The following is a 12,009-nucleotide window of genomic DNA, read 5'->3' as shown; positions in this document are numbered from 1 at the left end:
TATAGAGATGACATTGTTTAGTGATTGGTTCTAAAGGGTTGGATTATGGGGTGTGAGTTTTGGTGTCCAGCGTATGGCTGTTTATGGCTTCTTGGCATCAATCCAGAGCCCATATAGCAAGTGGCTTCAGGATGTAATTATTATTTAGCTCAAGGGGGCAGTGAGACATGACAATTCCTCTCTGGGCCTGATAATTAAAGGGGGCTCATATTCCTCCTCATGTTTACCTGTTATCCTCAGATAAAGTTTCTTTGCTTTCTCACTGTTGTCCAGAAAGTCTGGGCTTTGGTGGGAGTCCCTGTTATAGTTGAAGATGCTGATGGCTGGATCAACGCACATCAGTGTTACCGTGATCCACAAAGGAGGCACCTGCTCTGACGATCTGGGGGTGGCAGCAGGGGGAATCTGGTTTTCAAATGTGCCCTTTGAGGCCACTGAGCTCAGGCCTTCTTTTACACAGATCAGACGACTTTAATGCAAGGGAGGCCCTGCCTGGCTCCTCTCACTGTCTTGGATGAATGGACCATTATCTGTGGTGGAGGAGCGGGGTGCCAGGGACCAAAGCTCTCAGGAGAGCCAAAAGAGCTACTCCAGCTGGGGGAGATCAGTTGGGACTGACATTGGAAATGTCCTAATATCAATGTGCATTTTCCTTGTAGGGTGGGAGATGTGCTGGACACTTTCATTTTCTAACTTTCTTTTACCACAATGTAATATTACCAGCTAGTGACCCCAAATCCAAAAGTGGGTAACATACATATTTAAATAAGCGATGTTTATAACTAACAAAAATACTGGAGGCAGAGGATTATTTCCAATATTGCACATTTATGCAAAAGTACAGAAAATAACACTGTACATTATATAATAGCATGTAAACACTCTAGAACTTGACTTGAATAATAAAATGTTTTACTAAGAAAGAAATATTGCTCATGAAGATTTCTGTGCCCACCTTTCCCAAGTCAGAGGCCCTCATCTGTGTCACAACAGCAAGGTGGCAGGGCATCAAAACTGCCATACATTCTACATCCTTCACAGCACTGGAGAGACGGATACGACTCCATGGTGGTGGCTTTGGCCTGGCTGTTCTTGGCCCACCACACCTTGTCTGGGCTGTGATGTTTTACAGCCATAGCATCAGGGTCCTTTGCAGCTCTTAAGAAAAGACACACACAAACCACAGGCTTAGAATTTTTCTTCTCAGTCCTTTTGTTAGAACTGTTGGGGGTATCTGGGAAATTTAGTGCTAAAGCCAATCAAACATGAACACCAACCCTACATTAAGGCTCTCTCCTCTGTATCAAATTCCTCTTGAATCCCTTCCTCTCCTACGATTGCTATAAATGTAAACTCAGGTTACAAAAGTAAGGGTAAGTGAATTGCAAGCAAGGTCACCCAGGTGGTCACTGCAGGCCCCCGAGATGGAGGAACAATGGGAAGGTGCTGTATTCAGCTGTGCCCCAGGCTCCGGGATGTGTCACTGTGAACTCCTTAGAATGGACTATGTCTTACAACCAACCTCTCTGGTACTTGAAGGGTCTTCTCCCCAAACTATAATTGTCTTTTGTTCAACCTACATTCCCTTTTCTGCTGTCCCCCAGGATATTCACATATGTCAGCTATCCTAGAGTCCTAAAGGTCCACCTCTTTGTCCTCAAGGCCACCAGAAATGAAGGAACACTCTGAGAGCTCCCAACTCAGGCAAGAGGAGATCAATCCAGCCCATCCTCCGCATGAGCACAAGGCAGAGGCTCATTCATGCAGCCTCCCCTACAGTCTTCAGCCTACAATGCCCAGGGAGGCACTCGCCAAGGTGCTGAACAGAGGGAGGCACTGGCCACGGTGCTGAACAAGGGAGGTTTGGCCAAGGTGCTGAATTAAACACCTGATGGTAAACTCATTGAGGTCCAGTGACAGCCAAGCACCACTGACTCTCACAGTCTTAACCTGAGAACATTCGACAAACCCCAGGCAGAAGGGAAAAATATTTTACACTCAGCTGCCATTTCAAAACTGCTTGTTCTTCTTGACCTCACTCACTCAGGGGTATGGCCACAGCAGCAAGGCATGACCTTGCTCAAATAGGGAGTCCAGGTATCCCATCTGAGGAGGTGTGATTCACTTGTCCCCACATGACTCACTTTAGTGCCTTGGCTACTTTGACGTAAAGACAGAGCACAACAATTAGGAGAACCATCGCGGCAACCAGTAAGCTGCTTCCAATGCCGATCATGATCTTCGTCCTGAGATCAAACATCTTTGCCACGCCTAGGGAGAAAGTGCAGCGAAGCAGAACATGGCCTCCGTTCCCACACAGTCACTAAGCAACCTTCCATTAGTAGAGGAAGAGTGAACCCCAAACACAGATCTTTATGCATGTAAACTGCAAGCAAATCTTTCCAGAGACACCTAGGATCCTAAGCTGGCCCAGGGGTAGACAAAAGGTTTTATTTATGGATAAAAATGGACTTCAATGCAAACTCCAGAGGGAAGGAAATCATAATGACAGACAGTGGGAAGAATCTTTCCCTCTCACAGGCATGATGTGCAGCTGGAAATGACCACAGACCTGCCCTGGAGCTGATGGCTTTACTCCCCACCACCTGGGCCCTGAAATATGTTCACTCCAAGGGTCAGAAGTCACCCCTCACTATACATTAGGTTTAAAATTATTTTATGAAGCTAAGATAATTAGTTTAAAAAGTAATGTCTAACAATACTGAGAATATGAAAATCTATTTTGTAAGTGATAAGTATTTTGGGAAAAACAGTTTTCAATTTTCCCACCGACAACTGGGTTATCTCAGGGTTTAAGGAGATTCCTGACACTTCCACCCAAACCCCTGCCAGGGCTCAGAGATGGGAAGTGGTCTGCAGAGACCAGGAGCCAGCTTATCCAGGAGCCCCTGTCCTTCATTCTGTCTTCCTAGTAGACCATAGGCCTACCTCTGCCTATTTAGTAAATACTCAATTCTCCCAGGAAACGCAGTTTGTTTGGAATAAGTAATTTGCTTAATCTAACACTCTGAAATTGAGGAACAGTGAGCCAGGAGAGAAGAATAACCAATCTGAGAGCTAAGCATACTTACTACAGTTCAACCATCCAGAGCTAGATAAAGGCCAATTGTAACAATAAAATTAAGAGGGAAAAAAAAGCTTTAGGGCATGGGATATTTGGAACTTCTCAAACCTGTAATCTGCGAAAGAGGGATCTAATTATCCCTGCTAGGAGTAATTAATATTCAAGGTTGAACAGCTCAGCTCACTTTTGGAAGCTCAGGTTCAGCCGGAGCTGGTAGAATGGGCCTACTCCAACCTTCATGCCACAGGCTGTGTGACATCAGCTCTCTGGACACCAGCTCTCTTTCATGGAGTTCTGAATTCTATTCCATAGGCATATTTTTGCTCTTGTGAAATATAAATACTATTTTGAATCACTTAATTCTAAGTCTTTTACCTTTTCAGGTCTTATTTCCCTTCCATTAATTTTTGGAGTTTGACTGCTAATCAAAAGCAAGTTTGAGATCTCAATTTAACAAATAAAAGAAAAAGAAACATGGGAAGGGTAAAATCATCTTACATTTAAAAGTTCAGTGATAGAAGACTGGTTAGACTTTAGATTTTCATTGCACAGTGAAATAATATGGAGCCATTTACTAGGATTCAGGCACACTTCCATTGACATGGAACAATTTTAATGCTTTATAGTTAAAAGAAGTACAAAAATGAAAGTCGAACAGGATATCTGTTCTAGTTAGGTTTGTATGATTTTAACGTACTCATATCCAGCCAGTGTAGTAAAATTAAATGAAGAGACAGCAGGTTCAAGGAAGATTGTGTGGACATGTTTCTCCCTGCTAAGCATAATTATTATCCCTGGAAATAACACGAATCCAACAAAGGAGAACTCTGAAATTGGAAAGAAGAAAGAAAACTACTAGGGACCCCAGGCCTGGGTAAGCTCCACAGCAGTAGAACAGGGGAGGTGGACAGACCTGGTGTTTTCCAATGCTCAAGCTAGCTTATTCCACTCCAGGATTTAATGTGAATCCTGCTGACAACCCCAGGCTTTCCCAGCAGCAGTAGCAAGTTGGGTGGATTGCGAACCCCACTGGCAATAAGTCTGCAGGGGCAGTGCTCATCTTCCTTGCTAGTCCTGAGACTCCCTCCTCAGACCCTAAAGGGGGGATCTGACCACATTCAGTGACCTAGCCCAGAAAGCACTCTGTTCCCATGTGCTAGAGAGCCCCCTGGACTCCAGCTTGGGGGCCCTCCTTCTGTCCCTCAGGCAGCACTTTTGGGGACCTAGAAGCCCCAGTAGCACCAGATAAATGAAGCAGACCAAAATAGCACCACGAAACCTCTGAAAATTAAATTGTCATTGGCATCTAATTCCACAAAAGTAAGCCAGGACCTGCATGCTAAACCTAGGCAGTGACTACGTAATAAAATACAATATTTAAATAGGACCTAGAGTCTCCTAGCATAACAGTCAAAGTGTCCACGATTCAATGAAAAATCGCCCATAATACCAATAACCAGAAAAGTCACGCCCGAATGAGAAGAGACAATGAACTGATGCCCTGAACATGGAATAAGTTTGGTGTGTTCAAGGAACAAGAAAAAGGCCATTTGACTGGAGATGCATGAAAGGGGAGATGGCAGGAGAGGACTTGGGAAAAACTGGCCAAGGATACAAACATTCAGGGCTTAGAGCTCTAGTATAAGCTTAGATTTTTTTTTTTTTTCCTGCCTGTTACGGAACACCCTTGGAAGATGTTTATTGGGATTTTAGGAAGAAACTCATGCAATCTGGCTGGGGAGCCTGTGTTTTTAAACATAGACCAGTGGTTACAGAAGAGAAAACTGAGGTCAAGTAAGGTCAAATAACTTCTCCAAAGTTACATAGCAAGTAACTGACTAAGGTGGAAGGAGAATTCATGTTTGTTTTCCTAGTGTTTTTTCCTGGAACCCATCTTGAGCATGTATCTTCTGAGGGGATTTGAAGAGATTATGTCAGAATAGGCAGAAAACTAAAATCCTAGGCTTCCTTGATCAATTCAGGCACGGGACTGTCTTTCAGTATGAGGAAGTAGGGACATGGGAAAAGGAAGGGACAACTGGGAAGATGCTAGCATTTGCTTTACCTTGAGAGGCTGCTATGGCAGAAGAGTTGCTTCACCTTTCCATTGATTCCAAATGTGAAAGAGAATCAATTCTAAATTAGAAGGTTCTACATGGGCATGGGGAACAGGATAGATGGAAATTGGGAGAAGGAAAGGGGTCCCGGATTTCAAGCCCATCCTCACCATCTATTGATACCAAGACTGATAAAGTAGTTCACCTCCCCGAGCCTGCTGCTTCTTTTCTAAAGTAAAGGGATAATGAATGGTGTGAGGTTTGACAATGATGGCGGTGGCAGCTGTTAGAGTCTCAGAGGTTTCTACAAGGACAGATGTGTCACAGTTTGGAAAACTGTGATGCCAATGTGAGTAATTAACTCTTCTGCTCTGGCTCTTCTCCAGCCACAGGTGTGTTCTGCCCACAGGCTGGATCCAGGCAGGTGTGAAAGTGAGGACGATTTTGAGGGAATCTTTACCAATGGGTCTCTGCTAGAAAAAGTGTGCAGTCAAATGACTGTTCAATTGGAATCATCACTTGGTTTCATCATGTTTCAAGATTTCTGACTCCTCAACAAATCAAAGAGCTTTCCTACTTCTCTTCTAGATCCCACAGTTCTCATTTAAACAGCAACTTTCAGGAGCATCTCCTGCACACACAGGTTGTACAGTCACCTACTCGGAGTTTTTGGAATCTTTAGTCTGTTTCTTCTGAGACTTATCCATTTATTGAAGCAGAGTTTCTCTAACTTATGTGTGCATAACAATCATCTAGAGAGCTTGTTAAATCACAGATTCTGGGCCTAACCACAGAGATCTGATTCACTGGTTTGGTGGGGGGAGTCCATGAACTTGCCTTTCTAAGCATCTCCCCAGGGGAGGCGGAGGCACAGGTTGAGTGTGTTAGAGCGCCAGTACTGGTCAGGGTTCTCTAAAGGGGCAGAATAGGATAGATGAATACATAAAGGGGAGTTCATTAGGAGAACTAACCCACACAATCACAATGTGGAGTCCCACAATAGGCAGTCTGCTAGGTGAGGAGCCAGGAAGCCAGTCCAAGTCCTAAAACCTCAAATGTAGGGAAGCCAGTAGTGCAGACTTCAGACTTCAGTCTGTATCGAAGGTCCAAGAGTCCAAAAGCTGAAGAACTTGGAATCTGATGTTGGAGGGCAGAAAGCATCCCACACGGGAAAAAGATGTAGGCTGGAAGACGCAGCCAGTCTAGTCCTTCCAAGTTCCTCTGCCTGCTTTTATTCTGGACGCTATGGCAGCTGATTACATGGTGCACATTCAGATTGAGGGTGGGTCTGCTTCTCCCAGTCCACTGACTCAAATGTTAATCTCTTTTGGCAACACCCTCACAGACACGTCCAGGAACAATATTTTGCATACTTTAATCCAATAAAGTTGACACTCAATATTAACCATCACAGAGCCCAAAACAGGGACTCCGTGTTCAATCTGTTTAATAATAGCCCTGGAATCTCCTGCAATGGCTCTTCAGGGACCACATCTCATTCTGCTCTGATTCCTTAGATCTGCATTAGGGCTGTGGAACCTTCATGTTTAACAAGTCCCCCAGGTGATTCTGACAAAGCAGACTGTTTGGGGAGTACGTGCTGGGAATCTCTGGCCTCATCTCTGAAATTTAAGGCTGTCAGGCAGTTGGTCAGAGGCTACATGTACAGGGTTCTGCATTCACAGAGCCTACATTCCATTATGACCAATGACTTCCGCAAGTGGGTTCATGAGGAGAGCTCCAATCTGTTTTTTTTTCCTTTAACGTTTATTATAATTCCTCAAGTCTTTCATCACATGGTTTATCTTTTTATTAACAAAGTTTTTTTTTTTTTTCAATAGGTTTTTGGGGAACAGGTGGTGTTTGGTTGGTTGGGTAAGTTCTTTAGTGGTGATTTCCGAGATTTTGGTGCAGCCATCATCCAAGCAGTGTACACTGTACTCAGTGTGTAGTCTTTTATCCCATTTGCTTTTGGGTTCTCGGTGTTGAAGTCTTTGCCTAAGCTAATGTCTAGAAGGGTTTTTCCAATATTATCTTCTAGAATTTTTATGGTTTCAAATCTTAGATTTAAGTTTTTGATCCATCTTGAGTTGATCAGTTGATTTTTGTATAGAGAGATGAGAATTCAGTTTCATTCTTCTACACGTGGCTTGCCAATGATCCCAGCATCATTTGTTGAATAGGGTGTCCTTACAAGAGCCTCAAATTATAGTCTCAACAGCTGGGACAGATCTTATCAGTCATACTTTAAGATGAGTTATATGGCAGCAGCATGCAAACTCAATCTCTGCCCTGTATCAGGTAGACTGAAAATCCAGTGGTGAAAGCCTCAGTATGCCACTTACGGGGAAGAGGAAGATAGAATCACACTCAAGGGGGAGGCAATGCAGAAATTAAAATCATACACTGTATCTTGATTTAACGTATCGATCACCCACACATCCTTTTCAGCTATTTCAAACTGGAGTGGTTACCTTGACACTTTTGAAGGTGCATTTGTCAGCCCTAACTTCCCAGCATCCAGACTTGGCTTACTGGGTGTAGCACATACAAATAGAGAAAAGTTATAAGAGAAAAAGACTGAACAGAGATTTTGTAAGTGCTGTGCTCTACTTTGCCTAGTTGAGCAAATTCAGGCAGAATTTTTCTTAGGACTAATAATTTTAGCAAAGCAATTATCACATATAAATATGTATAGCACTTACATAATTACACAAGAAAATCAATACCTATGAATTTCTAATATAAATAAAATATAATTTAGGTCTTCATTAACCTGTAAAAATGAAGAAATTGAAGATCAGGAATTAAAACTCATTGGAATTATTTGTACTACAAACAGGACTATTTTAATTATTTTATAAAATACAGCTTATGTGTTCTAGTTATAACTATATTGGAGCATTTTGTGAATCAAAAAGCGGACTGCAACTATCAGACACTAAAGAGTTCATTCAGCCTTTAACTAAGACACATTTCTCCCAAATGCTGAAGGAAATGCTTCCTCATGGCTACATATGTTATAAAAAAAAAATTAGGATGCTATCCTGACTAACACAGTGAAAACCACATCTGTACTAAAAATACAAAAAATTAGGCAGGTGTGGTGGCATGTGCTTGTAGTCCCAGCTACTTGGGAGGCTGAGGCAGGAGAATTGCTTGAACCCAGGAGGTGGAGGTTGCAGTGAGCCAAGATTGTGCCACTGCATTCCAGCTTGGACAACAGAGTGAGACTCAGTCTCAGAAAAAAAAAAAAATTAGGATGAGTCTGATAAAAATAACATACATGTTCTCATGTCACTGAGGTCCGAGTCAGAGTCATAAATGAACAAACTTATATGTTAGTTCTCATGTAAATTCACCAAAATATTAAATGAGTGTAAGACATCCTTTTACACAAAAACAAACATCTTCACAAAAATGCAAATAAACACTCATGATTCCAAAAGGGGGAGGATGGGAGGGGGAGAGGGTTGAAAAACTACCTATCAGGTCCTATGTTCACTACTTGGGTGATGGGATCACTAGAAGCCAGTCTCAGTATCATGTAATATACCCATGTAACAAACCTGCATATGTACCCCCTGAATCTAAAAAACCAAAAAACTTAACAAATATTAGATAAAAAGACAATATTTCTATTTATTTCAGACAAGTAGTTTCCAGGGAGGATGCATTTATTTTTAGGATGCAAATATATCACTCTTCAACACACACACACAACAGTTACAATCTCTGAAAATTAAGTCTGCCAGAGATAACTGCAATCTCCTTGATTCATATGTCTTAATCCTTCAGTGGGGAACCTCAGCATTTCACACTTTAAATGTATCAGGAAAGAGTTTGGAAAGAAGAATCTATATTAGATTTAGATTTTGTACATGAAGAATTCGTGTTAAAAAAAAAAAATGAATCAACTTGCCCAAAGGATGCAGAATTAAGAGGAGACAGGACAAGAGCTTGAGGTAATTTTATCTGACATCAAATTCTTTCTCTTGCTACTCTATCACACTGCTGCCTTCTACATTTCTGGTTCCTTTTTTCCTCTCCCTGTATCTGCACAAATGCAGCTACTCTCCATGGGTCTCTCTTCCTTGCTTCAGTTCCTCCCTTCACCACACTCCGTCAGCTACTGTGGGAACACCACTAAACTTCCCTTCCAGCCACTGAAGGTTCATTCCATTTCTCCTAATCCTCTGTTTTCAGATGTTTGCAACATCCTTCCAGGGAATGTTTTATTCACAGCTAAAACTCAATATTCCCAAAACTAAACTTTTCTTCCCCTCAGGCATCCTTCTTCCTTGGGTTGAATTTAGATTATTGGTGTTGCCATCCTCAAAGCCTCAATTTCACATCTGATTCTATTTTTCTCCCACAACACCAATATTAAGTTAGTTGTAAAGTCCCAACAGTTTCATTGCTTTAGCATTTCACCATCCAGCATCATGTTACTATGTTCAATCTTAGACCCTAATTCTCAGTGAGCCGCGGTTGTGCCACTGCACTCCAGCTGAGCAACAGAGCGAGATTCCATCTCAAAAAATAAATGAAGTAGCATTCAAAGCTCTCACTATGACCCAGCTGAAATCTACTTTAAACTTCCCCTATTACCCTTCTTTTCCAGAGAAATGAACTACTACTCATTTCTCAGCTACATCCAATTCTTCTAGCATTGAAGATTTTATTCACCCAATTTTTTGTCTGAATTGGCCTTCTTCCAAATTTACTTGCCTAATTCTGTCCTTTAAAGGCCTAGATAAAAATACCACTTCTTTTAGTGAGCCTTTCCTAAACTTCTTCATCCTTCCCCATTTATATGTTCTAGAATGTAAATCCTTAAAGACAAATTATAAACTGATCATCTTTGCATTCTGAAATGTACTCAAACTAGTGCCTTGTTCACTAAGGTGCTTAATAAATACTTGCTGAATGAATGTGTAATGAATTCATGAAAAAGAGTGAAGACTTGTAGTCAAAATATTTTGTAGGAGGGTAAGTCTATGAAATGTTATTTTTTACACAAGTAAATAAGGATAACAGTTAAATCAATTACAAAATTTCAAAGAAAAAATTTACATCACTACATGTACTTATAAAAAGCCATTACTTTGAAATTTTTAATGGTATCTGGAAAGTCATCTATTTCTACTTACCCACTGCTGAAACCTAACCATATTCATCAATTGCTGAGCTCCAGGACATAACTTTGGCCCCATGGACTCCATTATGGTTTGGATCCTGTCTAGGTCTACTCTTGATTTTAGAGCCAGAGAGCTTGTTGAAGAATTTGCTGAAACTCCTCTCATGTGTATCACAGCTTTACTGATGAACACACACTGGCTTTCACCAAAGGAGAGCAACTATTACAATACAAACTTCAGAAAAATAAATAATAATATTAAACAATATTCACCATTTAAGGTCACTTCTTTGTATTATCAGCAAGAGTAAAGTATTCAGGAAAACAAATATAAACTTTAAATATATTTTCAAGTTCTCCCTAACACAGTAATGGTCAGAGGTTTCAATTTATTATGAAACTCAGAAAAACAATTTATATAAGAGAACATCATTTTCAAACTAAAAAAAATACTAAATACACGAAAGAAGGTAAAATTAAAGTTGCATTTATTTAAGCAACTCAAAGTAAACTATGTCAATCTGAGACTTTAACACATAGCAGCTTACTGTAATATTCTTTAACACAAAATAAGGGTGTTTAGAAGCCTATTCAAAATGTTTACTGAATTACTAAATATAAATGAGCCATTTAGAATTATAGGCAGAGTCAAGATGGTCTCACGTAACCCACTGGTTTACACATTTAAAAAGATGAAGTTAGAGGTAATTTTCTACTTTGTCAAAGGATTACCCAATTAGTAAAAGTCTGGTTTAGAACCTAGTTCTTCTGGTTGTTATAACAGTGCCCCCTCCAATGCTTTATGCTGCCTCTCTTCATCCATGTGTATGAACCAAAACACATTTCATGTGTGGCACCGAAAACAGTATCAAAGTGGAAAGGAAACAGGATTTAGAATGAGATAAACCAGAGTTCAATTATGAGTTTGCTCTGTATAGCCTGTATGATCCTGGGCAAATGCCAAAACGAATCAGAATTCATATGAGGGAGGATAATATCAATGATTTCACATGGTGGCTGTGATTATGTGCTAAACTTTCCAGTACCTACCACTGAGTAACTATTTGAAAATATGCATCAGTAACTATTTTTTTAAGTTTCATATTCTGCTGCCTCAGAATAAGCTTTAGGCGGCTTGGGATTTTCCTAAATGAAATGACCCTTTGTACTCACACATACTTCCATAGAATAGTTACAAAAAATATTCATCTTCAGAGAGACACACAGAACCATATGTCACCCAAAGACACAGGTCAATCCCGACCCATGGCACCAAAGACATGACCGTCCTTCACAGTTAAGGAAACACTTAAATTTAAACACTCGCCTCTCATCCTCCCTATTATCCCCTTTCTGCTTCTTAATCCTTATAGCCTTTCTCACCACCAAATAAAACAGTTTTATTCAGAGTGTGCTCATTACCTGTCTCATTCCATTTAAATATAAGCAATACAAGGGTAGTCGCTCCATTTTATTTTATTACTGCTGCTTCCTAAATGCCTGCTACTGTCTGTATCTGGTATCAGTAGGCACTCAAATATTTGTTGAATAAATTACTTTATTTAAGTGACTTTGGAAGCTATTAATATATACTACCTCAAACAATGTCTTGGAACAATCTGATCTGTAAGTTTGTTACCTGCCTGCTATAAAAGTCATTAACTTTTTCCTTATTCTTTTTATTATTTTTTTCTTTTTTGAGACAGGGTCTCCCTAAGACACCACGC

General features: G+C 40.7%; 1 protein-coding gene across 1 annotated transcript; it reads right to left on the bottom strand.

The window, feature by feature from the left end:
• Positions 1 to 808: 808 nt before the first annotated feature.
• FAM24A (family with sequence similarity 24 member A) lies at positions 809 to 2,317 on the bottom strand (the record flags this gene model as incomplete). Its single annotated transcript, XM_038009669.1, has 2 exons — positions 809 to 1,158; positions 2,145 to 2,317. Coding segments are annotated over 2 exons (366 nt in total), but the record flags the coding sequence as incomplete, so codon positions are not given.
• Between the last annotated feature and the right edge of the window lie 9,692 nt (positions 2,318 to 12,009).

The sequence above is a fragment of the Chlorocebus sabaeus genome, chromosome 9 (assembly GCF_047675955.1).
Source record: "Chlorocebus sabaeus isolate Y175 chromosome 9, mChlSab1.0.hap1, whole genome shotgun sequence".
NCBI classification, from domain to species: Eukaryota; Metazoa; Chordata; class Mammalia; order Primates; family Cercopithecidae; genus Chlorocebus; species Chlorocebus sabaeus.
The sequence above is the reverse complement of the archived record's forward strand: the minus strand, read 5'-3'. Positions and strand labels throughout refer to the sequence as shown.